Source organism: Mustela lutreola, chromosome 12 (assembly GCF_030435805.1).
Source record: "Mustela lutreola isolate mMusLut2 chromosome 12, mMusLut2.pri, whole genome shotgun sequence".
Lineage (NCBI taxonomy): Eukaryota > Metazoa > Chordata > Mammalia > Carnivora > Mustelidae > Mustela > Mustela lutreola.
The window spans coordinates 4,962,065-4,989,227 of record NC_081301.1 but is presented as its reverse complement, the minus strand read 5'-3'; the positions used below and the strand labels follow the sequence as shown (position 1 = coordinate 4,989,227).

Genomic DNA, 27,163 nt, shown 5'->3' with positions numbered 1-27,163 from the left:
AACGGAGCGGGTGCCTGGCCATTAATCACACAAAGTGGGCGGGACCTCGGAGCTTCAGGGCGCAGGCGCGTCGGCCCGGGGCTTCGCCCGCCTCCTCCAGTCCCCTGGCCAATGGGAAGCAGTGGTCTGGAGAGCGCGCGACTTCAGTGGGTCGCTCAACCTCCTCCGACCGCTAGGCGGCCCGGGGCGCGCGACGTCACCAAAGCGCGCCGGAAATACGGGGTCTGCTGCGCGCCGCCCTCGGTGAGGGAAGGAAGTTGGCCTCAGAGTAGCCTGGGCTGTGTGGGCAAGGCCGCGCGCGGGCGGCGGCGGCGGCTGCTTCGACCAACCGAGGGTAACGCGATGGGAGACGAGATGGATGCCATGATCCCCGAGCGGGAGATGAAGGTCAGAGACTGGCCGGGGCCTCCCTCCCTTCCTTAGGTCCGGCGTTGCCTTGGAACCCCGCTGAACGGCGCAGCGCGGGGGCCGGCTGCCCGCTTCCCGCCTCCTGCTTGAACAGTTTGCCGCGTGCAGAGTTCTCGCCGGCGCGGCCTGCTGTGCTCTGCCGTGCGGCCGGCGCGACAGCCCCGCCGAGTGCAGTTTCTCCGTCCCTTCCCGGTCTTGTGCGCGCCGCTCGAGTCACCCTAGTTACTTGGATGTGGCGGTCGGAGTCGTGGTAATAATGACGGTTTATTGAGCGTTCAGCGTGTGCCGGACACTGTGGTACTCATCACAGCGGCCGTATGAGTAGTTGTTCATGAAGGGGAGCGCGGCGAGGCTGGGCAAGTAGCTTACCCAAAGTCGCGTTCGATAAAGGGGCTGAAATGTAGGGTTTTTGTTTTGTTTTGTTTTGTTTTGTTTTGTTTGTTTTTAAAGACCCTCTCCTGGACACTCACTGCACTACCTGTGTACATCGGTCCAGGCGTGCCTGACGCAGAGCCAGGGTTCAGGACCCGTTCCACAAAACCTGTAGTGGAACGGGATAGGAGGGCTGTTTGGGTGCTGGGAATCAGGGTACAGCCAGGAAACTGAAGAGAGGGGCAGGTGATCCAGGTGACGGTGACGAGTAAGTTTCCGGAGGCTTTTAGGCGATTGAACCCGTCACTGAAGTGCCTTTAGGGAGTAGTAATCCGTCCCGTATTTAGAGTCGGGATTCCGCTTTGTGGAGAATGACTGGTCGGGAGCGGGGCGGGAGCGGCGAGCCAACCAACTAGAGCCTGCCAGTTTCCCAGCTGTGCCGGGGCAGAAGGAGAAGAAGGTTTCAGAACCACAGACTTGGACCATGACAGTCTCCCTTTGAGTTACGGATTATAACAGAAAAGAAATGCTTTCCTGTGCCTGTTCATCCCAGTGTCTCTTCACACCCCCGTGTCCACGACCCAAATAGGGTATTTAGGATTACCAGGATGAGAAGTACGAAAATACTGAAAATTTCAGTCTACTCCTGTATGGTCTCTTCTGGAAAGCTGGGAGTTTCTGGTCGCGTTACTCATTTGGAATTAAGGAGAGTATTTAAAAAAAAAAAAAAAAAAAGTATTTCAGTTCATCTTTTAGCATTTATGTGTAAAACACCAAATCTAAGGAAATTAGTACGTGGGGTGTGTTAGGGATTCTGTGTGGAACACCACAAGTGTACAAAACTGAAAGTTGAAAGTTGAGAAAGGCTGTCTTTGGCTTTTACCCTTTTGGAATGTAAGCAAAAGGGAATTCACCTTTTTTACCAAAACCTTGACTTAAGGTAGATTTGGAATTGAAGAATAGAATCAGCCATTTATGGTACAATTTAATACAGTGATTGGTAAACTTAGGGCATTCTTTTTAAGATTTTATTTATTTATTTGACAGAGAGAGATCACAAGCAGGCAGAGAGACAGGCAGAGAGAGAGAGGGAAGCAGGCTCCCTGCTGAGCAGAGAGCCCGATGTGGGGCTCGATCCCAGGACCCTGAGATCATGACTTGAGCCGAAGGCAGAGGCTTTAACCCACTGAGCCACCAGGCGCCCCTCTTTTTTTTTTTTTTTTAAAATATTTTATTTATTTATTTGACAGCGAGATATCACAAGCAGAGAGGCAGGCAGAGAAAGAGGGGGAAGCAGGCTCCCTGCTGAGCAAAGAGCCGATTGGGGGGCTTGATCCCAGGACCCTGGGATGATGACCCAAGCTGAAGGAAGAGGCTTAACCTACTGAGCCACCCAGGCATTCCAAACTTAGGGAATTCTTACTAAGAGGTGATACACACTGAAAATTGTCTTTGGAAGTGTATAGATATATTTGTGGAAGACTGGGTGAGTCAGGCATTGACAGGAGGTTGGGGAAGGCTCCCGGCCCTAAAGTGCGAAAAAAGCATGAATGTTGAAAGAAACAGGCCTGGGATTGAGGTAACCCTGGATGTTGCAGAGGTAATGGTGCACTCATGGGAGGAAAGCACAGTGTTGTGAGGCTACAGAGGTGGACATGTCAAGCCATGCCTGGCCTTACAGCCTAGGGCTTTGGACTTGTGTTTAGATGTCCTCATACCATCTAGGTATGTTTACAGGTCTGGAATATTAAGAGATTGACTATACCTGCCCTCTTCTGTGACGGAATTTTGTTTAGTATTTAATGCACCTAAGCCAGTTCTTGGGATTTGGTTATCATCCTGGGATCATTATTTCCATGAATATATGCATATATTTGTTGAGTACTGCACTGGAAGTTCAGGCTAACAGTGTATTTGGGTGATGCTTTCAATATTTAACAACAGTTTCTTTGTTTTTTTAAAGATTGTATTTATTTACTGGACAGATCCCAGCAAGGGGAGCAGCAGGCAGAGGGAGAGAGAGAAGCAGCCTCCCCGAGCAGGGAGCTTGATGTGGGGCTTGATCCTAGGACCCTGGGACCACGACCCAAGTTAAAGGCAGACACTTAACAACTGAGCCACCCAGGCTCCCCCTTAACCAGAGTTATTAAGCACCACTGTGGGTCACATGACCCAGAAAATAGGATGAAATACCATGAAATAGGACAAGATTATGAATTAGAATGTGCAGCACATGTGGTGGTTAGGACAATAAAGTTGGAATTCAGAAAAGGAAAGATCAGTATGAGCTGAATTAGTTAAGGAAGACTTCACGAAAGAAGTTTTAAAATTTTATTTCATTCAGTCGACATTAATAAGCCCTATACCAGGTACCACAGTGGGCACAGGAAGCTTAAAAACCACTGAGCCACATATCCCTTGGTCTCAGGGTAATACTCATTTTGTTATACTGGAATTAGGTCTATTGGAATATAATGACAGACATGATTATTTTCCTCTTTTCCCTGAGTTGATCTTGGTTTCTTCCCTCAACAGGATTTTCAGTTTAGAGCACTGAAGAAGGTGAGAATCTTTGACTCACCTGAGGAGTTGCCCAAGGAACGCTCGAGTCTGCTTGCCGTGTCCAACAAATACGGCCTAGTCTTTGCTGGTGGAGCCAGTGGGTTGCAGATTTTTCCTACGAAAAATCTTCTAATTCAAAATAAACCTGGTGACGATCCCAATAAGATAGGTACGTTACTTAATTTTGTTGCACAGTAGAGAGAGAGGTGTAGTGAAGTGCTAATGTGGTGTCCTTTCCCAGAAATCGTTCTAGGATATAAATGAAAACTGGTGTTACTCTTCCCATTGATCCCCCAGAAGAATAAGTCCCAGCCAGGATGGTGGAAGCCTTTCTGGTTGTACTCTTTGGTTCTTTGATGAGTTGTTCCTCTGAACTCAGGGAAGAAGAATTGACCATTTTACCATGCTTTTATTTTTGCTCAGTTGAACCTGGGTTCGGGATGCCTAGGAGAAGGGTTTTGTTGCCTGGTGTTCTAGTTTGCGCAATAGTACCATCCAAACAGAGAGGAAACGTCGTTGCAAAAATATGGGTACAGGACGTTATTGTTAATGAGGGTAGCAGCCACAGTTTGCCTAGGTCATACGGGGAAGAGTCTGGGAAATTTAATGCATCACTGTCCATCTGTAAGAAAGCTAAGATTTAGCTGCATGAGCAGGTATCAAAGTGTGCTCGTATGTTTACGTAGATGTGAAAATTGTTTCACACAGACCCGGGTAAAGGGCTTATGGCTTATGCTTCTGCTTTGTCTTTTTTTATGTTTTCTTAGTTGATAAAGTTCAAAGCTTGCTGGTTCCTATGAAATTCCCGATACACCACCTGGCCCTGAGCTGTGATAACCTCACACTCTCCGTGTGCATGATGTCCAGTGAATATGGTTCCATTATCGCTTTTTTTGATGTTCGCACATTTTCAAATGAGGTAAGCTACCAGCAAACTGTAATGTCAACATGAGACCTAAAAAGATCTTCTGGTATTGAATCATAATCTAGAATTTTCTGGGTTGACCGTTGGAGTTATTTTCTAGATTGAAGTATGGGTTTAAAAGAAAATCCTTAACTGTAGGATCATAGATCCTTGAGATAAAAGGGACTTCAAGAAATTCTTTCATAACATCTGCCCCAGGGTGTTTTGTTTCATTTACAAATGAGACAGCCGGAGCCCAGGGATCCTTAGGTGGCTAGCCCAAGGTTGTAGAATTAACAGTAATGTCAGAAATTCCTACATCCTGGGTCTCTGACCACTTCTGGTAGTGTTCTTCCATTCCAAGCAGTTTCATAATGAAAACTGCCACTAATTTGAGTGTTTATCCTGACTGTCTGCCAGGCCCTGTGCTCTGTATGCCTTGTCCTCACTCAATACGTATCACGGCCTCACAAAGTACGTGCTATTATCTTCATTTTATAGGTGGAGAGACAGGCCCAAAGAATTTAAACATCCAAGGACCCAACACTATTAAGAAGCAGAGCCAAGATTTTAATGTTACATTTGCTCTTTACTGATTAATTTGCATTTGTGTATTCCCCTGCTGGGAGTCCCTCTAGTGTGCTCAGATAATTGATTGCAATTTTTCAGAGTTGTGTTGAAATCGTCTACAACAAATAGACTGTTGTGTAGAGCTCATTTATTTTTGGTCATGGAGAAAAGTGAACTGTAGTTTGAGAAAACTTGCACGTTCGATGACTTTCCTCTATTAAATATCTATGTGTTTATTAATTTATCGATTTATTTTTGCTTCTGGGCATTTGTTCTAAAAGGCCAAACAGCAGAAACGCCCATTTGCGTATCACAAGCTTTTGAAAGATGCAGGCGGCATGGTGATCGATATGAAGTGGAACCCCACCGTTCCCTCCATGGTGGCAGTTTGTCTGGCCGATGGCAGCATTGCTGTCCTGCAAATCACAGAAACAGTGAAAGTGTGTGCGACTCTCCCTTCCACAGTGGCCGTAACATCTGGTGGGTAATAAAGGCTTTCACTCCGTAACATACAGTAATGGTGACCTACTTAAAAATTAATTCCTGGAGATAAACGCAAGTGGGCTTTTCATTTTGTGTGTAGTGGTCTGGTAGAAGTGGAGAGCATTGTTTATGGCCGTAGTGAATGTTTGAAGCCATGCAGCAGACATGATTTAACTTGAATGTGTGTGGGTTTTCTGGGGAAAGAGATATTTTGGTACAGCTGGTTTAGAGATGTGTTTTTGAGAGTGATTGTTTCTGGATCCACAAGAGCGGTGGAGAGTACGCTGAAAAGCATGGGGAAAGCACTACAAATACTGAGTATGAGTAAGAGAATGATTTCTTGATACTTGAAAACCTTTATTCTTTAAAGATTATAGAGTTTTCTGTACTTTCCAGCTTTCTGGACGACACTTGATTGAAAAAAACATTTTTAGAAGTTGATTTAATGGCCTAGTGATGAGTTGTAATTGGTTTGTATTGTCAAAATGATTTTTTTTTTTTTTTTTAATTTTGCCAAGTAAGGATGATCCTGCAGCCTTCCATGGACTGACAGAGGATCATGAAGTGGTGATTATATGGCTGTTTCAGTACAGACCTCACTGGTGTGCTCCATTCTCTTCAGTTCTTAACTGGCAGCATTTTCTTCTTTGCTCAGTGTGCTGGAGCCCCAAAGGAAAGCAGCTGGCAGTGGGGAAGCAAAATGGAACTGTGGTCCAGTATCTTCCCGTAAGTCTTGCCTTGGACTTCAGGCCTTTTCTTAAGTTACCCACTGTTTTTTTGGGATGGTTTGGGGGTTCACTGGTGTTCTTTTCTGTTTAGATGTAATTTATGCTCCCTGCAACAAATTCATCAGTAAACAAGCAAATGCAGGAAAGAGCGGAACTCTTCTAAAACGCTCTGTGTTTTTTTTTTTTTTTTTTTTTTTAAATCTTTATTTGATAGAGAGAAATCACAAGTAGACTTGGAGAGGCAGACAGAGAGAGAGAGGGGAAGCAGGCTCCCTGCTGAGCAGAGAGCCCGATGCGGGACTCGACCCCAGGACCCTGAGATCATGACCTGAGCCGAAGGCAGCGGCTTAACCCACTGAGCCACCCAGGTGCCCCACGCTCTGTGTTTTATTTAGTGACAGCCTCCAGACTTTTCTGGATGCTTATACAATATGGTCTGTGTATGGATGTGTTACTAAACATCTGCCATACTATTTGTCTGTTAGCTGAGCCCATCTGAAAGGTCAGTTTCTCCAACTATAGGCACCCACGACAGTGGATGCCCCGTCACTCTGTCGTCCTCTCCTGGGGGTCTTCTTGAGATAATAGTCACAGATATTCTTCAGTATAAATTGGCGAAGTATCCATGTATGTTCATTCAAGCCTGGATGGAAAGGAGGGGTCTACAGGCAGTACCAAGGACTGTGCTGCTGTGCATTCCTCTTCTAGAGACCGTTCTCTGTGGGTGTAAAGCAGGGAATGTAGTGGTGTGGGTTTGACCTTAAAGTTTTATTTCTTGTTATTGCAAAATAAGTGGTTATATGAAATTTGGTACATATTCTTCTAGGGCATTAGCCTGTCAGAAGATAATTGGCTTAGTTTTATTGGTTTTCTCTTGTCTTTTTTTGTCTTAAACGTCATACTTTGTCAGGGTCTTTTTTCCAGTGTATTATCTATGGAACCGCTTCATTCTTTTGAATGACTGCATAGTAGTCCACTGTGTGAATGTACCGTAACTTACTTCTCTGTTCCAGTGCCGGAGGCTGGCTGTGTCAGTGTGGGTGGCTTTGCTAAGATACACGGTACTGGCTTGAGCATCCTCTCTCTCTACACCTGAACACATCTGTGGGAAATTTCAGGAGGGCAGGATCCTGGATGTAGTCATTCACTCTTCCCAGCGTTCAGTCTCTCCTGGCTGGGAAGATGAAACACAGTGCTTTCTGGGGGGAACATGCTGGGTTTGACAGAGTTTCATTGGTTAAGGTTTATTTATTTGACACCCCCCCCCCCCAATCTCTTTCAGACTTTGCAGGAAAAAAAAGTCATCCCTTGCCCACCGTTTTATGAGTCAGATCATCCTGTCAGAGGTAACCCATCTGCTTTTCTTACTGAGTTGACCTCTAATGCGATGACAGTATTGCAGAAATTTCACATCGTGTGATGCGGCTACATGCCCATTCAGGAAACTGTTAGCACCTGCTGTGTGAACACTTCCATTATTACAGTTAGCTAATTAATTCAGCATAACAGTCATCCTCTGATAGATACCTCTGTCTTGTGGTAAATAACAGTAAATGGATCCTGATTTTTTTATTAGGATTTGTTCAAAATTTGCCCTCATTGTAATCTGCCAGAAAAAAAAAATCACTTTGGGAGGAATTTGGGCTTCTTGAATACTTTGTATTTGTGAATTGTGTTTAGTCAGTGAAATCTGGACCTTTGTTAAAACTACAGCACTCTGGGTTTTTTTATCCATGGGCTGTTAATTTTTTAGCATACAGGAGCTACTCCAAACATAAGATACTTTATCAGAGTTCGTGTGTTTCAGTTCTGGATGTGTTGTGGATTGGCACTTACGTCTTCACAATCGTATATGCTGCTGCAGATGGGACCTTGGAAACGTCTCCAGATGTGGTGATGGCTCTCCTCCCGGTATGTGTACGAAAGGGACATTTTTGTCCTTTGAGAATGATAGAGATCCTCTAATAAAGTTCAAGCCTTTGGGTTCAGTTTCTTTTTTTTTGCTGGTAGGGTTAGTACAACTTTAAGTGTAAAACTTAAATGCTGTACCATTGGCCTGGGGGCCAAAATTATGGTGTCTGCTTACAGCATGTTCTCCTGTTTAGTCATAAGATAAAAATAATCCTAAAAGTTAACTTTTGCTTATACTGGAAGCTGTGAGTCCTGGTAGTTGTTAACCTGATAGATTTTAGGAAAACAAGAAAACACCTTGATTTTTTTTTTTAAGATTTAAAAAAAATTTTTTTATCTGGGAGTGAGAGTAGAGTGAGTGAAAGAGAACACGAGTGAGGGGGAGGGGCAGAAGGCAAGGGAGAAACAGACTCCCTGCTGAACAGGGAGCCCAATGTGGGGCTCAGTCCCAGAACCCTGGGATCATGACCTGAGACAAAGGCAGACACTCAGTTGACTGAGCCACCCAGGTGCTCCAACATCTTGATTTTTAAAATTCTCTCACCTATTTATGTTTATCTGATGTTTATCAGATGCCTGCAGCGTGCCAGGCACTGCTTTATACAGTGGTGACCTGGCAGAGTCCTTGCTTTTGTGGATCTGACATTCTGATGAGTGTGCTAGTTAGCGAGTAAGTGTAGAGCAAGGAATGGGAAGGGTGAGGGAGGGAACGACGAAGCAGAAGACGACAAGGGACGGAGGACAGAGGTGAGGTGTGCATTGGGTGCTCAAGGAGCCGTTGGAGCAGAGAGTGGAATGACCTAAGTCATTTTGAAATGAAGGAGTCATTTTGGAAACCGGGAAGAACATTAGTAATAAGATCTATGAAATGTTACTAAATTGCAGGGGCATTTTAAAAAAAACAAATGAGGTAGAGCTTGTCTTTTCAAATCACTATTTGCTCTCAAAGTCCAAAAAAAATTTACAAATACATAAACAAATGTCTAAATGTAACAAAAGTGGGAGTTGCACGAGTTACTCTGTCTTGCAACCATGTTTTACTTAGTGGGGAATTGTGAGCATCTTTCTAAGTCGGTGAATACAGTCTGTATCTGGCTTTTTGGGCAGATCATTTCCTTGTTTCCTTCACTGTTGGATGCTCATGTTGTTTTCAGTGTTCTCCTGTTCTAAGGAATACCACAATGTGTTCTTTGATGTGCATTTTATGCAATTATGTTTATTTTTTAGGATAAATACCTAGGAATGAGTTTGGTTGAGTGGTAGATGCAGAGCTTTGCCAAAGCGTCTTTTACAAAAGTTGTGGCTGTTTATATATCTCCCACCAGCAGTTGCCCCACACATGTATCAAGTTGCAGTGGTACCTTTTTTTTTTTTTTTTTAAAGATTCTATTTATTTATTTGAGAGACAGAGATCACAAGCAGGCAGAGAGGCAGGCAGAGTGAGAGGAGGAAGCAGGCTCTCTGCTCAGCAGAGAGCCCGATGCGGGGCTCGATCCCAGGACCCTGGGATCATGACCTGAGCCGAAGGCAGAGGCTTTAACCCACTGAGCCACCCAGGCGCCCCTGCAGTGGTACCATTTTTAATCTTTGCCAGTGACATGTAGAAAAGGGCCTTGTTTTTATTAAGTCTTGGGTTCCTGATAATGTTGAACTTTCAAAATAATGTTTATTGAGGTCCTTACTTCAAGAGCTTATAAAAATTTCCTATTCCCAGGGATAATATTAGCTCTGGCGTTTCTGGACTCTTTCTTAGGTTCCGTGTCTTGGTCTAGAGGCTTTACATGTATCATTTTGTTCCACATTTAAGACAGCCTGTGGAGTGGTTCAGCAGGCCCACCACAGATGCGAGAAAACTGTATCAGACAGGCTGAGCAATCCTTCCGTGCCGGTCCCACGGCCAGAAAGTGACAAAGCAGTTGGGAGTCCAGTTCGGTCAGTGGCCAGCATTCAAGTTGCCCAGCTACTCACCTCTGCCTTTCTAGTATGTTGTGTGTTCGGACGTAGGTTTTTGAGGGAATTTTTTCATAAAACACAAGTGATTTTCTTTTTCGAGATCCTTATCTGTGTAGCATTAAAGAAAAATTGCACATGGGATTTTTTTTGTATGTGTTCTCCTTCTATTTATTGTAGAAAAAGGAAGAAAAGCACCCAGAGATCTTTGTGAACTTCATGGAGCCCTGCTATGGCAGCTGCACCGAGCGGCAGCACCACTACTACCTCAGCCACATCGAAGAGTGGTGAGCTGGGAGCCAGCAGGGCCGCCTTCCCTCTCGGTCGGGCTCCGCCCACAGTGCTGTGCTCCAACTTCACAATTTGTTTCTTTTCTTCTTTAAGATTTTATTTATTTATTTGAGACAGAAGGAGCAAGAGAGCAGGATTAGGGGAGCAGAGGGAGCGGGAGAAGCAGGCTGTGGGAGAAGCAGGCTGTGGGACTCAATCCCAGGACCCCAGGATCATGACCTGAGCCAGAGGCACACACCCAATCGACTGAGCCACTCAGGCATCCCTAAAATTATTTTCTGTAGGAAAGGAGAATGGAGAATTGAGATGCCCTTGAACATATTTTCCTCTGATGCTGGATAATTCCTCTCTGACTAATTCCGTTTTCCCAATTTTAAATTACCTAGATCGAATACTTAAAAATCTTAAAAACCCTCTTTTCTCAATAACCCCAGTGAAGACTTAGGGTAATATTGATAGTTAAGGAACATATTAAAGTTATTTCTCACAGAGGCAGGGCAAGGGGTCATGGGGGATAGGGAGGAAAAAAATGAAACAAGATGGGATTGGGAGGGAGAAAAACCCTAAGAGACTTAATCTCATGAAACAAACTGAGGGTTGCTGGGGAGTGGAGGGGGTAGGGAGAGGGTGGCTGGGTGATGGACATTGGGGAGGGAATGTGCTATGGGGAGTGCTGTGAAATGTGTAAGCCGGAAGATTCACAGACATGTACCCCTGGGGCAAATAAAATATTATATGTTAATTAAAAAAAAAAAAAGTTTTCCTCTGAGAGCGAAAGCTTTCCCTTGATAGATAGATAGCTAGAAGCAAAGCTTCTACCGGATTATTCTGTTTGGAGGGTAGTCGATTATTGGAAATTCTGACTTGATCTTGTCATGTCTTTGACCTTCAATTTAATGGTCTTCTGCTTTTCTTCCTTTAAGGGATTTAGTGCTGGCTGCGTCTGCGGCTTCAACAGAAGTCAGTATCCTTGCTCGACAGGCAGATCAGGTAAATTTCACTCTTTGGTCGCTTTTCTGGGGTACTTTTCTAAGAAAGATTCTGGAGAGAGTTAACTCATGGAGAAGGTTTAGATGAAGCCTGCTCCGTTTGGATGAGTTTCTGTGTGAGAGCAAAGCTGACACTTGGCCGATGTGACAGAATGCTTTGGGCCAGGTGGCTTGGATATCGCGTTGGACAGATGTGGGTTTCAGACCCAGCAGCTCCTGCACTGTCATAAAAAACCCTTCTGTCCTTTCCAGATCCACCCCCAATCTGTGGAAAAATATACGATATAATCAGCTTCCCCCAGGAGCACATCTGGGTGTATAGGAGGGTTTTTTTGCCTTGTTCTGTTTTACCATCTTGATTTTCTTCCTGTTGCTTGAATCTGCCCCTCTGATCAGTCACCTCTAACCCATCCTTGATTAATGGAAAGAAACATGCAGATCGTACCAAATTGTGACTCAGCAGCAATACTTTGTAGTTCACTTTGAAAAACCAGCAGAGAGCTAAAAGCACTTGTGTGTGTGAGCGCCGCCTCCTTTCTCGCACTCTCTCCTCCTTGCTGACTGGAGTCGGGCTGAGCTGACTGTGGTAAGCCATTCCAAACCGGGTAGGTTATGCAGGGTGACCACAGAGGGATCTGATAAAAGGGAAGTTTTTCTTCCTTTATTTTTTCTTTAAGATTTATTTATTTATCTTAGAGAGAGAGCATGTGCATTAGTGCAGGGGGTAGGGACAGAGGGAGAAACTCAGGCCGACTCAGCACTGAGTGCAGAGCCCTATGCAGGGGTCCGTCCCACAATCTCAAGATCGTGACAGCTGAAACCGAGAGTCAGGTGTATAACTGACTGCCCCACCTAGGGGCCCTGGGAAACTTCTTAAAACTCTGCCTTGAGTTTAAAGACGTTGTGTGCACCCCCACACAGAGACTTAGGCCTCTCCAACCATTCGGGATTTATCCCTCATTCTCTGGGTGGCTAGGCAGTCCACTGTAAGTACGTGGCTTTCTTAGTGTCTAAGATGGTCCACTTTGGGGTCACAGGCCAGAGTTCAGCGGTCTGATGTGAAGTTTTAGATTGTCTTTAGTAACGGTTTTCTAAGAACACAACTATTTTATGTTCTGAAACATTTAAAATATACTTGTATATTTGTTTCCTATCAGGATGATTTATGCATGTGGCTAAAAAAGTCCAATAATAGAAAGCGCTTATAAATGAAAAGATCAACCCTGCCCTACCCCATCCTTATCCAAACCTATTTAGAGGGGACCTTTTTTAACTTGTCAATTTTTACTTTTTTTTTTTTTTTTTTTTTTAATTTTTATTTATTTGAGAGAGAGAACATGAGAGAGAGGGGGAGGAAGCATGAGTAGGGTGTGAGTGGGGGGGGGGCAGAGGAGAGGGAGAAACAGGCTCCCCACTGAGCAGGGAACCCAATGCGGGGCTCCATCCCAGGATTCTGGGATCATGACCTGAGCCAAAGGCAGATGCTTAACTGAGTGAGCCACCCAGGTGCCCCATAAATTTTTACTTTTCAAGGTTACCTCCGTATCTCTCAGTTGGTTAAGCGTTTGAGTCTTAATTTTTTTTTTTTTTAAGATTTTATTTATTTATCTGACAGAGATCAGTAGGCAGAGAGGCAAGCAGAGAGGAAGGGAAGCAGGCTCCCCACTGAGCAGAGAGCCCGGTGTGGGGCTCGATCCCAGGACCCTGGGATCACGACTTGTGCCGATGACAGAGGCTTTAAGCCACTGAGCCACCCAGGCGCCCTGACTCTTAATTTTGGCTCACGTTATGATCTTAGGGTTGTGAGATCACGCCCCATGTAAAGCTCTGAGCTGGGCATGGAGTCTGCTTAAGATTCCCTCTCCCTCTCTGCACCTCTAAAAAAAATAAATAATGGTCTGCTTCGTCCCTAGTCAGTGATTATTGATTTTAGACCTTATTACCTATGTGGCAGGTGAGAATATAGCTCACATATGGCCCTTAAATCCTTATCTTTCCTCTCAGAGAGGTTCTAGCACTATTGTAGTTCCTTCTGTTGGTTTCCTTTGTATCTGTAAGTAATGTTTTTTACTTCATTTCTTATGGTGTCACCATACACAGTATCTCTTGACCTGCTTTGTGAGAGGACTACTTTCTCCCTCTTGCCTTGAGTGTACCTACCCCCACTTCCCAGCTGTTGCCACCTGCGGCTTGTCTTTTGCAAAATCGAAACTGGTACCGTTGGCATTCTGTTCTATAGTGATTATAAAGTCTTTTTTATTTTGTCTTTAGATGGTTTTTCAAAGTTGAAGTCAATTTTGTTTATGTTTTGTTTTTCAAAGTTGAAGTCAACTTACTCTCAGTATAGCTAAGTCATGGGTGTGATTATGTTCCCTTTCGTAAACAGCTTTTTGATTTTCTGTTATTCATGGAGCATTATTCCCTTTTGATTCATGCTGGCCAATTTTGGTCCACACTGAAAGTTAGGTAAATAGAGTGATTTTTAAAAATCATTTATTTGCAGGAATACAGCCCATTCAAGCATAGACAAAAGCAGAAGGGGAGTTTATGGGAAAGAGTTAGTGGTTTCTCAAGGACCCCAAAGGCAGGAAGAGGGGCCTGTGCGAGGAACTGATGCCAAGATCTGGAAAGACAAGAACTAAGGGTAACTCTCTCCATGGACAAGTGAGCGTAGGGCACCTGGCCAGCTTTATAAGCCACACTGCTCAAGACCATGGTAGCAGTCAACCCGAGTTCCTGGTACCAGTCCCACATTTCGAGGAGCAGCTAATAACTGGTTGGTGCAAGTATTAGATTCATCCACCATTTTTAGGAATCTCCCTAGTTGGGGTGGATGGTACCTCGGAAAGTGTTCCTGATAGTGGTGATTTATTCACAAGGCACGGACTTGTTCTATGAGGAGCACATAGGTTGATTTGGAAAATGAACGCCTCACGTGCCAGGATGCTCGGGGCTTTTAGACTATCTTCCCAGATTTCAGAGTTGAGTCAACACATTAAACCCAGTGACTTGTCTTTTCTTTTCTCCTCTTTGTACAATGGGAGAACCAATGCAGAGCTCTAACCAACATAGCGTTTTCATCTTCTACTTTTTTCCAGATTAATTGGGAATCTTGGCTCCTGGAGGATTCTAGTCGAGCTGAACTGCCTGTGACAGACAAGAGCGATGACTCGCTGCCTGTGGGAGTTGCCATCGACTATACTAACCAAGTGGAAATCACCATCAGTAAGTATGGCCCGATGCAGCTTATGCAGACGTGGTCTTCTGAGTATGGTTGATATTTAAGTCCAGTTCGTCGTATTCCTGGTAGAATCTACCCCGCGGGGCGCTTTTAACTTCTGTAGCACGTTTCCACTTGAAGAATGATAGAGAGTATGTCTTGACGACTTGAGATTAACTTGATGGACATTTATCGATAAGACAAAAGCCAGTCTGTGTGTGTGCGTGCACGCGCACATATCTGTATGTGCTTTCGCATATGGGTGAAATCTAGAACAGGGGTCTCATTCCCCGGTGGTTTTGCACAGGAACAGCAGCACCCTCGTCCAGTCCTGCATAGCAGTTTTTAGTGTGAAGACATGGGTCAGAGAATGGGGACCTCAAGCACTTGGCTTCCAAAGTGGGCCTGAGTGTGTCTTCTGAGTGTGTCTTCTCCCTGCTGGAGGGTGGCAGGGCTGCACACGTGCCACAGAACACGGAGTCTCTGCTCTTCAGTGCTTCAGTGTAGAGTGGTGTCCTCGTGAGCACCACTAAGTTCCTTCCTGTCCTTTCCCTGGGCAGGTTATTGGGTCTCCTTAGTTCACTTACACTGATTCTCTTCAGTCTTAATTGACAAAACACATGTTAGGATTCAATTGTGAATGAATATAAGGTAGTTTGATTCACTTCTCTGTGTCCTTCTGTGTGTTTTGCTAAGTGAGTAGTCTGTCGCTTTTCTGCTAGGCCAGGCCTCTTGTAGACATGCTTGTCTCAGTCAGGGGAACATCTTAAACAGTGAGAGACTCGTAAGACTTGCGGGAGTTTAGGGACAGTCACGGCTGCCTTAGTCTGCTGGAGCTTCCCTGCGGGGTCTGGCAAGATGGTGGCAGTCCATAACAGCAGGAGCTCTCTTTCTAGAGCCAGTGCTCCCGAGGCTACTCGGGTGAGAATCAGAACAAATGGACTTGAACTACCGTGGGGATGAGTCTGCTACTCGCCTTCTCGCTCGGGGCGGTCTTTCTCTTCCCACCAGTCACTTGATGGCCTGGCTCTTTTTTCACTTGCACTTTCTTTTTTTAACAGATGATGAGAAGACTCTCCCACCTGCTCCAGTTCTTATGTTACTTTCAACAGATGGTGTGCTTTGTCCATTTTATATGATCAATCAAAATCCTGGGGTTAGGTCCCTCATGAAGACGCCAGAGAGGCTCTCATTAGAAGGAGAGCGACAACCCAAGTCGTCAGGTACGTGCCTCTTCCTGCTCTGGCACAGAGGGAATACCAGGGGCTTGTTCCAGACCGTTGCCGAGGATGAACACTGTGTAGGGATGCACAGTGGTCCTCTTCATTGGTCCAGTCTGTCTTAATGAGGCTGGGACTAACTTTTCCTTGAGCATATGCACATTCTTGCATCCCACAAGCTTTTTTTTCCAACCTTTACTTTAGGGAAAAGGAAGTCCAGCCAGATGGATCCCATCAGGTCGTCTAGCAGCAGTGTCCTTTTACAGCACCCTGTGTTCTCTGGTCTGAATCCTACAGACATTGTGGTCCGAAGGGATTGTACATGCATGCGCTGAATGCCGTGTAACTTACGAATGTCACATTCATTGACAAAGCGCTTATGGAATGTATCATGAAAATGCACTGTATACTTTTTTATTGTTTTTGCATGAGAAAAAAATATGAACATAGGGAAAATACTAGAAAGGTGCATATTAAAATCTAAATAGTGGTTTTATCTGGTTGGTGGGAACATGGAGATTTTGTTTTTGTTTATATTTAATTTTCTTTAGGTTTCTTTTCCTCCTCTTTGAAAATATTGCTTAAGTAGTATGTGATTCTTGGAGGAAAATTAGAAAATACAAAATCATTTCGGAGCCCATCAGTCATCATCAGTAGCCGTAGTCAACATTTTTGGTACAGAGTCTTTATACACATAAATGTGCCCATGCAGACGCTAATCTGTACTTCCACATTTTTCAGTGATAGTGTATCACCTGCGAGAACTAGATATAAAACATTAAAAGAGGATTGTTCCATATTTTAAAATTTCACCACTTCTCTCTTTGAATTCCATGACTGTAGCTGTCTCTGGCTTTTAAAAAAAAAAAAAAAAAAAAGTGTGGTGGGACCAGTTCTCTATCTAAGAAAAAGCATGTTGACCAGCTGGCTTGGGTAAGGCTGACAGTGTATTTTCTTTCTGCTTCCCAGTGCAGAGTGCGTCATTCATAAACAGAGCTGTGGAGACACTTGGGCTCCTGCTGTTTGGCAGTGCGAGCCCAAGAAGTAAACAGGGACCAGGCAGACCCTGTATTAGTCTTGTGCTGGCATGTCTCATCACCCACAGTGTGGCCTCCGAGTTGTTTTTTAACTTTAAGCGCTCCTGAGTACAAATGAGTTACACTCATTTGCACGGTCGGTCTGTCTGTTCACAAGCAGTACACCTGCTTGGGGTTGGGAGCCTGCAGGATGATGTTTGTTTCTGAGCACAGTTCAGTGTGAGGGACTTTGCAACTAGCCCATCAAACCCCCAAACACACGGAGAGGCTAGTTTTATTTTTCGCCACTCCTAGAGAGAGCCCCATCTTCGCTCACACGTGGTCCAAAGGAGGCGGCCGAGTTCAGATGAGCTGAAGAGAGCCTTGGAAGGGAGAAAGTAGGCAGCCAACTGTAGCTAAAGCGGTCCAGGGAAACGTTAATGGTTCTGCCTATTTCCACGCTACAGTTCCACGTATGCTGGGCTGAATGAGCAGGGGGTTTTCATATGTTCAATTCTATTTTCGGTTAGGAACATGCCCCTGATTTCTTTCGGGTCTGGCATATACGTTTCACATTGGTCTTTTGAATGTGTGTGGAACTGAGGAACATCTGTATGTTTGTGTCTTTAAAGAAGTTAGCTGTCACTGCTTCCATATTGTGCGAAGGAAGTATTAACAATACATTTGCTAGCATTTTTACCCTGCCATAAAAGTGGCAGTTTACTGAGGTCTTCTTTTTCAGAAGTGTTTTCATACTTGTACCCTAAGTCTTTCTTTATTTTTGACATCGTGAAGGTAAACTGTCAGCTGAGACCGTTTGGAAGAATCAAGACCCAGTAACTTTATTTATAAAAAATATTGCTTCCTACTTATTTATTGACTTACTGAACTTGGCAAATTAAGATGTTTATAGAAATTTTGGAAAACAGAAAAATATTTAAACCTGCTCTTCCCTTCTAGTGTTTTTTTCATAAACATCTTTCTTCATAGTTGTAATCCTGTTGTACACATCTTTGGTGTTCATGCTTTTAATTTAAATTGTGTTTCTAGCTTCTTATGTAATCTTTGTGATTGATTTAAAAGAATGCTTACTATTCCATTGAACATCTTTTAGAATTTGGGTTGTGTTAAATGTCTTTTTCATGTTTCAGGTTATTCTTCTAGGCTTTATTCTTAGAAGTGGGATTACCAAGTCCATTTCTTAGGATTTTTTGAGACATAATGCCAAAGTGTTTTCTGAAATGTTATGCTAACTTAGGTACCTGCTGGTGTAAAAGGTTTCAGGTTCATTTTTCCCTTCCAAACATAGGAATTATACATATTTAAATTTTGATAATTTATAGGACAGTAAAAATATATGCCATTTTAATTTGCATTTCTTTGATGAGGCAGATTGAATGTATTTTATGAATTAAGTTCTTATATCAGAGTCTTGAAATTTCTTCATCTCAATTTATATGAGCTTTTTAAAAAAATATAAAACATATTACCATTTGCCACAGAGTTTTCTTAGTTCATTTACCTTTAAGTTATGTAACCATTTTTACTCAGTCAAATCTTTTTTTGTTTTTTTTTTTTAAGATTTTATTTATTTGACAGAGAGAGAGAGCAAGATCACAAGCAGGCAGAGAGGCAGGCAGAGAGAGAGGGGGAGGCAGGCTCCACGCTGAGCAGAGAGCCCGATGCGGGGCTTGATCCCAGGACCCTGGGATCATGACCCAAGCGGAAGGCATAGGTTTAACCCACTGAGCCACCCAGCCACCCCTTATTCAGTCAAATCTTAATCTTTTCCTTTTGTGGTTTTTTTCTTTTGGTTACTTCTAAATTTCAAGTTATTAGGCTCTTCAGTGACTCTTCACTTTTTGCCACGTTTGTTTGGAGATGTACACGTACATGTGCTTCTGCATGTGTAGACATCCTTAATTTATCTGGAATTGGTTTTAGTGACTATTACAAAGTGGAGGTCTGAATTAAAATTTTTCCCTGATTTCTGTGAAATGTTGCAGAATGGTTTCTTTTTCACTGTAACGTTGAGACATGCATTTTTTGATTCTGCCCGTGAAGTCCTATTAATCTAATGTCTTTCATGTCTTCTTTTTCCTTCAAAGTTTTGTCCATTTCACCATGTGGAAAGTCCACATCCATCCCACTACCCCCCCCTTTTTTCCAAGATTTTATTTATTTATTTATTTATTGAGAGAGAGAGAGAGAGAGAGAGCGCGCACAAGTGGGCAGAGCAGTAGGCAGAGGAGAGGGAGAGGCAGGCTCCCTGCTGAGCAGGGACCCTGATGTGGGCTTGATCCCAGGACCCTGAGATCATGACCTGATCTGAAGGCAGACACTTAACCGACTGAGCCACCCAGGCTCCCCTCTTTCCCCCCTGGTGAACTAGGGCTGTTCTTTCTGGCTTCCTTCTGCCACGAGCCCTTTTCAGTTGTTTTCTGTCACATGGACATCCGTTGTTACTGCGCTAACTTCTCCTGTTTTCTCCATTTTGTTCACCACAGGGAGTACTCCCACTACCCCAACCTCGTCTCCAGCCCCGCAGAAGCTTGACGCGCCAGCCCCCGCAGCCCCGGGTCCACCAGGTCCACCTTCATCACTGTCTGCTCCGCCCTCCACCTTCTCTCTGCCTTCTGCTGTCGGAGCTCCTTCTGTGTTCTCCTTCGGCCCGTCTTCCTTGAGGTCATCTGCTGCTGGTCCAGGGGAGCCCCCGCCGTGTTCCAGTGGCTCGGGCGCGTCCATCTTCTCTTTCCCTTCCTCTCAAGCCTCCCTAGCGCCCACCCCTGGAGCCTCTCCCATGACGCCATCCGCAGCCTCGTTCTCCTTTGGATCCTTGGGTTTTAAGCCTCCCCTGGAAAGCACGCCAATGTCAAGTGCGTCTGCTCCAAACATAGGACTGAAGACCGCCTTACCACCCTCAGTGGTCAAGGTCAACCTTAGTGAGAAGTAAGTAACACTTGAAGAAAGTCTGCTGCTTTGGTGGCATGAGTAGAAATATCACATGTTAGTAGCTGGAAATTGAGTTATTGTGAGTGAAGTTAAAATTAGATTTTCTCTTTTTTCCTGCCTTCCAAAGTAATAATGGCAAGTGGTAAGAATTTAAACAACGTAAAATGTTTGTGTTTAATCAGTGGTTGGAGTCCAGAAGAGTCTCTTGGAATTTTTTTTAATCATAAGAGGTTTATATTTATATGCTTGTTTTTGCTTTTTTAGATTTAAAATGTAGGAGATCCTCCTTATTTTTACTCATTATTTAATTAATTTATTTATTTACTTTGAGAGGGAGAGCACCTGTGCAGAGGGAGGGGGAATCCCACACAGGCTCCATGCCCAGCACGGATCCCCCTGCGGGGCTCGATCCCATGACCCCGAGATCATGACCTGAGCTGAAATCAAGAGTCAGATGCTCAACCAGCTTAGCCACCCAGGCGACTTGATATTCCTTTTTTTTTTTTTTATTTGACAGAGAGAGATCACAAGTAGGCAGAGAGGCAGGCAGAGAGAGAGAGAGAGAGAGAGGGAAGCAGGCTCCCTGCTGAGCAGAGAGCCCCATGCGGGACTCGATCCCAGGACCCTGAGATCATGACCTGAGCCGAAGGCAGAAGCTTAACCCACTGAGCCACCCAGGTGCCCCGATATTCCTTATTTTTAAAAAAGTGAAGCAATAAGGAATATATGTCCTAGGAGGGGAATGAATCTCTTGTGGTCCTTTTCCCCTTTACTCTCTGAGGCACTTCGTGATAGCCACCACGGTGGTCTGTGAAGTTGTCCCTGTATCAGGTGACTCTCCTGCCCGATGGTCCTCAGGGGCCTTTCAGTGCTGTTCCAGGACAGTCCAGACTCCATAACATGGTCCTCGCTTTCTTCCCTGTGGGGCTCCTGCCGACTCCCTCAGATCGTATTTTTTTACCACTTTATCTGCTGCTCGAGTTCTCCCCGCTAGCGTGCACGCCTGCGGGAAGCAATCCCAGCTTGCCCGCGCTCCCCTCTGCTGGCTCCCCTTGCCCCGGAGGCAGTACTGGCTGTCATCCCCGCTGCTGCCATGGTCACACAGCCACCTCATTCTAACGGCTGCCTGGAATCCACTTTGTAGTCTCACTGAAATGTCCCTGGCCAGTCAGCTCACACTGGACGTTTAGATTGTTTCTAGGCTTTTGCTCTGTAGGTGAAACTTAACTTTCCATGACCATGAACATCCCAAAGACGGTGATCTGCTCCCCTCTGCCTTTCTCACTCCCCCGAGGTGAGTTCTCAGTGATTTCCTCAGCAGAAGGACAATGCTAGCCTCTCCGTAAGTTTATTGGAGCCCCCGCCTCCTTTTTTTTTTTTTTTTCACTTGTCTTGATAAAAGAAAAATATTTCATAATTTCACTTCTCCTTCATGTTAGGTCTCGTTATTTTCATGGAGTAGTTTACTCCTCAGTATACAGAAGATAAGATCAAATGTTTCCTTGGCAGCGTTCACCTTTTGTAAGAAATAGCTAAATGTTTCTGTCTCACGAAGGCAAAAGCACAGGAGCAGTAAGTCCCCTCCGTGGCATTGTTCACGACCAGCGTGAAGGGGCCTCAGCGCGGGCGCTCCTCAAGCAGTCGGGCTGCCGTTTCAGGTTCACTGCCATGGCTCCCTCCACTCCTGCCATCAGCTCCCAGGGTGTGCCCGCGACATTGCCGTTCCCCTCTGCCACCAAGCCGGCTACTTCTGGACCCCTCAGCCACCCCACGCCCCTCTCAGCACCGCCCAGCTCCGTGTCAAAGTCCTCGGTCTCTCCCTCGGCATCAGGTATGATTTTAAGCAAACTGCTCCAGAGCTCAGCTCTGAGTTCCTGCATCTGCGTGTTTCAGTTGTTAGGAACCCTCACCCCCGTAGTCAGATGAGACCCATTTGTTCTTGCTTCCTGTGTCTCATGCTGGTGAGCTCTGACAATCGTGCTCTCGGTATTCTCGGCTGTGAGGATTGCCGCAGCCTGGGTGCTGCCACACTTGGCTCTCCCGACATTTCTCATGGAGCTAAGCGTACCTGATGATTCAAAAGGAAGTCTCTTGTTGGGTGCCATCTTTCTTCACGTGCAGCCTGCCCTACGTGAAGGGCAGTTATAGAACAGTTAGGAAAGTTCCATAGACGAGGGAAGGCCTGCAGTACTCATAGGCTTATTGCTTCTGATGGCTGACTGTGATTTTCACACTCAGCCCTACTGTGAGTGAATCTCTAATAAATGATGATTATAAGTGGAAATAGTTCGTATGACCAAGTTGGATCCAAGTGCATAGTATAGCTCTATGAGCAAACGTCCCCGGCCTTTTTTCCCTTTCATACCTGCAGAAAGATTGTGTAAACTATGTAACAATGAGTGTGCCCTCCGCCAAGACAACACTTGGTAACATTCTGCACCGTTTGCTTTGTGTCTTCTTAGCATACATTTTTTTTCATTAAAATATTTGAGAGTTAATCACAGAGACTTCACTCCTAAACACGTAAGCACATATCTCTTAAATACAGGGTTACGTGATATGTTTTCACACTCAGGAAATTAACCATGATCTAATCTGTAGCCCATATTGACACTTGCACGGTTGTCCCAATAATGTTCTTTCTGGTTTTTTTCCCTCCAGTCAAGGACCACATATTCTATTCCAGTTTTTTCTCTTTAGTCTCAGTGTCAAATATTCCTTTGCCATTCTCATCTTTCTCAGCATTGACATTCGTGGAGAGGTCAGGCCAGTAGTTTGGGAAGTCTTGCCTTAGTCTTTTCATATCTGTTTTCAGTATAGGAGAGGAAACTTGAACTGTGATGTGCATACATGGTCTCCATTTCCACTGCTCACTGCCAGGATCTCCACCCCCCACCCCATTGCCATTATTTAATTCTTACGGTTTGGAGGGTCCTGGGTTATTGGATTATAAATCCAGTGGCATTCTAGACTCCCTGGGGTATCCTATCCCTAATAGGTCAATCAGGCTCTCTGGAGGTGAGGTTTGGGTATGAGTTTCTGGTATAGTTGTTTTTTTAAAAGCTCCCTAGGTGATTCTAATGTGCAAAAAAAGCAAGCCTTTTTCTAGAAGCTTCCAGGAGGGTCCTGAAGATCATGTGAGTTCTTACAAGGTAATGGGATTATTTGCACGTTGTACCCAGTTTCCAGATGTGCAATAGGAGTCTCTGGGGAGTAAGGATGGGCCGAATGGCCAGCCTCTGGGGCCTGCACAAAAATGCACGTACCTGCTACTATCAGAGACTTTCCAGTTTTATCTGCTTTATAAAATAGAGTTTCACATCTAAAAATGTATTTTGTGTTTTTTCATGATCTTGGATCAGTCCTGACAAGCTGGATGCCGCTCTTGGTAACATAAATCATGGAAGGGAGGCCAGGGACACCGAGACGCTTGCTTTTTTAGATTTGAGGGAAGGACACCTGTGCTGGGAGGCAAGAAATGCTCTCTGTTTTCACTGACCTCTTATTCCAGCAGGGCGGTCTACTCAGGGCAGCCCAGGCCCCGTGCCCTCCATGGTGCAGAAGTCACCCAGGATAACCCCTCCACTGGCCAAGTCAGGCTCTCCCCAGGTATGTTCAAACCCGGCTTATCGTGGTGTGTGTTCATCTACTGTCCCATCATGCGTGCTCTTTTTAAAGTAGGTTTTCGTGGTTTAGAATTTATGCCTTTGAAATAGTACTTCGAGCTATGTGGTGGGAGTTACTGAAGTCGGAGCTTGGAACGTTTGTAATGTTTGCTCCTAAATGCCATTTCTCTCAGCCCCAGAGTCTTAGCGCTGTTTTCTCTGCTGGTTCCTGAGCTTGTTGTGCTGTGCTGATGACTTTGGTGTATTCTCTCTCTCTCTCACTCTGAAAAGACTGTAGGGCCTGTTTTTTTCCCTCTCATTCCCCAAATAACTGAGAAATCTATCCAGTTCCGTCTTCTGTGCTTTCCATAACATCTCAGTTTATCCATAACATTTCAGTTTATTTTTACTTAACTTTTTTATTGGCATGTAATACACATGAGTAAAAAAGTATTTCCGTGTAGCAGCTGAATACGCCTTGGTAACAACACTCACCTCAGATCAAGAAATAGCACATTATGGGGCACCTGGGTGGCTCAGTGGATTAAGCCTCTGCCTTCGGCTCGGGTCATGATCTCAGGGTCCTGGGATTGAGCCCAGCATTGGGCTGTCTGCTCAGCAGGGGCCTGCTTCCCGCCCCCACCCCCATCTCTCTCTGTCTGCCTCTTTGCCTACTTGTGATCTTCCTCTGTCAAATAAATAAGTAAAATCTTAAAAAAAAAAAAAAAAAGAAAGAAAGAAAGAAAAAAGAAAAAAAGGAAATGGCACCATTACCAGGACCCCAGAATTCTCCCTTACATGTGCCCTTTTTAATTATTCCCCTTGCCGAAGTAGGCCCCCTGCTATGATTTCTGACAGCGGAGCTTAGTTTGGCCAGTTCATACCTTCTCTAAAATGGAATCACATGGTGTTTTCTTGTATCAGGCAGTTTGGCTCAACATTATGTTCGTGAGATTGATCCGTATCATTGTGGCCGTGTGGAATTCATGGGGTGGCTATACGACAAGTATTTATCCTACCTGACAGACATCTGAAGAGCTTCCAGGTTGAAGTTACTGCGAATAGCGTTGTTGTGAGCATGCTAGTTGAGGTCAAGGTCTGGGGGTGAACATATATATGCATTTCTGTTGGGTGTCTGCTGAGGAGTGGAATTGCTGGGCCACAGGATACACGTGTATATTTCTTTTCAGTAAATGCCCACCGGGAATATAAGAGAGTCAGCTGTTCCATATCCTCATTGGTCCTGCGATTTTTCATTTCTTATTGTTATATTTTGCAGTTTTAATTAGTATTTCCCTGGTGACCACTAAATTCAACCTTTTTTCCATGTGATTTTGGCCATTTGACTATCTTCTTTAATGAGGTGTCTGTTCTCAAGTCTTTAATCTTTTTTTCTATGTGGTTTTCTGTCTTCTTACAGATTTCTGTCAGAGTTCCTTGTACTACAAATACTTTCTCTGTGAATTGCTTTTTCATTCTGCTCGTGGTGTCTTTTGGTGGCAAGGTTTTTTTTTTGTTTTTTTTTTTAAGATTTTATTTATTTATCCGACAGAGAGAGATCACAAGTAGGCAGAGAGGCAGGCAGAGAGAGAGGAGGAAGCAGGCTCCCTGCTGAGTAGAGAGCCCGATGCTGGGCTCGATCCCAGGACGCTGCGATCACGACCTGAGCCAGAGGCAGAGGCTTTAACCCACTGAGCCACCCAGGAGCCCCTGGTGGCAAGTTTTTAATATAGTTCAGTATACCACCTTTTCTTTTATGATGAGTGCTTTTTGTGTTCTGTTTTAGAAATTATTTCTGGTTCCAAGGGGTCAAAAAGATATATTCCTGTGTTTTTCTAAAAGCTTTATTATTTTCTTTTCATATTTAGATTTACAATTTATCATCTCAGTTTATTACTACGATTTAACTTTAGGAGAGTTTTATGTCACTTTCCCACTTGATTTGTGTGCCCTGGAGACCAGAGTCATGGTTTTTCCTTCTCTTTGCCAATTGACCTTATTCCTGCCCTCAGCATGGACCCCGCAGGGCACACAGTAAATACCCAGCTTACAGGTCTAGCTTTTGGCTTGGTGCACAACACATGGTATTTGTTAGATCAATGTTTGCTGTTTTTTGTTTTTCATTTTTTTTTAAAAGATTTTATTTATTTATTTAATAGAGAGAGAGAGAGAGAGATCACAAGCAGGCAGAGAGGCAGGCAGAGAGGGGGAAGCAGGGTCCCCGCTGAGCAGAGAGCCTGATATGGGGCTCAATCCCAGGACCCTGAGATCATGACCTGAGCCAAAGGCAGAGGCTTAACCCACTGAGCCACCCAGATGCCCTCAGTGTTTGCTGTTTTAATGGTTGCTTATGCAATCTACAAATCCTCTATATGGTAATTGCTGTAGGTATCAAATAATCTAAAAGCCATCTCAAGTTATAATGTCTCTACAGCAGAACTCTTGATTTCTGTCTCCTTAAGAACCTGTTCCAGGTGGTATGCTCAAGCCCCAAACCCAGAAGGCATTCTGGATCCCGCTACTTAACAGAAGCTCCCCCTAATCCTTACTAGCAGAAGATCTTGTCAGCTGTACGCTGATGTGTCATGTGTGTGGCATGAACCCACAGCCGTTGTCCCCGTGGACGTCATATTTCAGACCATTGTCATCTCTTGCCTCGTTACCCTCCTGCCTGCCTGGTTTCCCTCTTTCTTCTCCCTCTCACTGACATCTCTGCTTGATTTAGCAGCAAGAGAGATCTTTTAAAATCCTAAATCAAAGAACAAAGTCTCCCAGAGCTCCAACAGTAGTTTTCCAGCACCCTTAGAAACATACCCAGACTCCTTAGTTTAGTCGTACACGACCTGCCCAGCCCTTTCCCTCCCTGACTTTCCCGGCCCACGTCTCCTCTCTCTCTCGGCCCCCACCATGCCGGAGCTCTTTCCTGCCTCGCGTTCTCCACCTGCTCTTCTTGCTGCCTGGCAGGTGCTTCCCCTAGAACTTTCTGTAGCTTTCTGCTTTATCTCAGGACTCAGTTCAGTGACTGTGCTCAGTGAGGGTTTTCCAGGCCCCCTCCTCTCCACTCGTGCCCCCTTTCTCTTCTTAGGTTCCTGTTTACTTTTGTCCTGTCACTGTCCGCAGCTAAAATGATCTGGCTGGTTTACAGCTTAGTGTTGGTAGAAGGTAAGGACCAGCAGAGCAGAGACCTATTCTGTCCTGTTCGCCTCTCTCCACCGTCTAGAACATGCCTTACAGCAAGTAGGTACTCGCTCAGTGTGGGTTCGAAAGAAGGAGCGAGGGAGCAGTGACTGTATTGTGAAGCTGCTGCTTCAACACGGGCTGGGGGTGTGTCTGTCAACCTTGTGCCTTCCATTGCAGGCGAAATCACTTCAGCCTCCCGTTGCAGAGAAGCAGGGACACCAGTGGAAAGAGTCAGATCCCGTGATGGCTGGAATCGGGGAGGAGGTAAAGTCCTTCCTGCAGATTTTTTCCAGAAGTAGCCCTGACCATGAGACTGGAGTGACTCTGAGTGCATACCTGTGCATGACTGTTTTGTTCTGGCATTTGGCCATAGTGCACCCTGGGGCCTCGTGCTGTGAGGGCCTGGGAGCTGTGAGTTCAGCCCTTCCTCTTTTCTGGCTCCTGTAGATCGCGCACTTTCAGAAGGAGTTGGGAGAACTGAAAGCCCGGACTTCTAAAGCCTGTTTCCAAGTGGGTAATTTGGAGGAGATGAAGATGCTGCGGATGGAGTCCGATGACCTGCACACCTTTCTCTTGGAGATCAAGGAGACCACGGAGGTCTGGGCTTGTGATGTTCTTCCTGATTTGAATTGTGCTTTCAAAGTCGCTCCCCCAGCACTCCATTCTTCAGGGGCTCCAGTGTTGTTTTTTTAAGAAGGATGAGTAGTTTACCTAGGAATGCCCAAGTTCAGATCCTGTCTTCAGCACTTAACAAATTATGTGACTTTAGGCAAGTTAAGGTAGCTACTCTAAGTTTTCATTT

The 27,163-nt window shown here is 44.9% G+C and overlaps 1 protein-coding gene across 6 annotated transcripts in view; it reads left to right on the top strand.

Moving 5' to 3' along the window:
• The first annotated feature begins 230 nt into the window (after positions 1-230).
• Positions 231-27,163, top strand: part of NUP214 (nucleoporin 214) — a 101,857-nt gene continuing 74,924 nt past the window's right edge. For 3 of the 6 annotated variants that reach the window (XM_059142236.1, XM_059142233.1, XM_059142231.1), the window contains exons 1-17: positions 231-387; positions 3,316-3,511; positions 4,110-4,261; positions 5,098-5,296; positions 5,955-6,025; positions 7,310-7,373; positions 7,835-7,938; positions 10,069-10,175; positions 11,103-11,169; positions 14,267-14,393; positions 15,450-15,611; positions 19,132-19,573; positions 19,704-19,718; positions 21,235-21,407; positions 23,088-23,185; positions 26,539-26,625; positions 26,809-26,958. In XM_059142236.1, coding sequence (XP_058998219.1) covers positions 343-387; positions 3,316-3,511; positions 4,110-4,261; positions 5,098-5,296; positions 5,955-6,025; positions 7,310-7,373; positions 7,835-7,938; positions 10,069-10,175; positions 11,103-11,169; positions 14,267-14,393; positions 15,450-15,611; positions 19,132-19,573; positions 19,704-19,718; positions 21,235-21,407; positions 23,088-23,185; positions 26,539-26,625; positions 26,809-26,958 — 2,259 coding nt within the window. In that variant the 5' untranslated portion in view covers positions 231-342. The remainder of the gene's footprint in view (positions 388-3,315; positions 3,512-4,109; positions 4,262-5,097; positions 5,297-5,954; positions 6,026-7,309; positions 7,374-7,834; positions 7,939-10,068; positions 10,176-11,102; positions 11,170-14,266; positions 14,394-15,449; positions 15,612-19,131; positions 19,574-19,703; positions 19,719-21,234; positions 21,408-23,087; positions 23,186-26,538; positions 26,626-26,808; positions 26,959-27,163) is intronic. The other 3 variants (XM_059142232.1, XM_059142235.1, XM_059142234.1) reach the window with 3 other exon arrangements.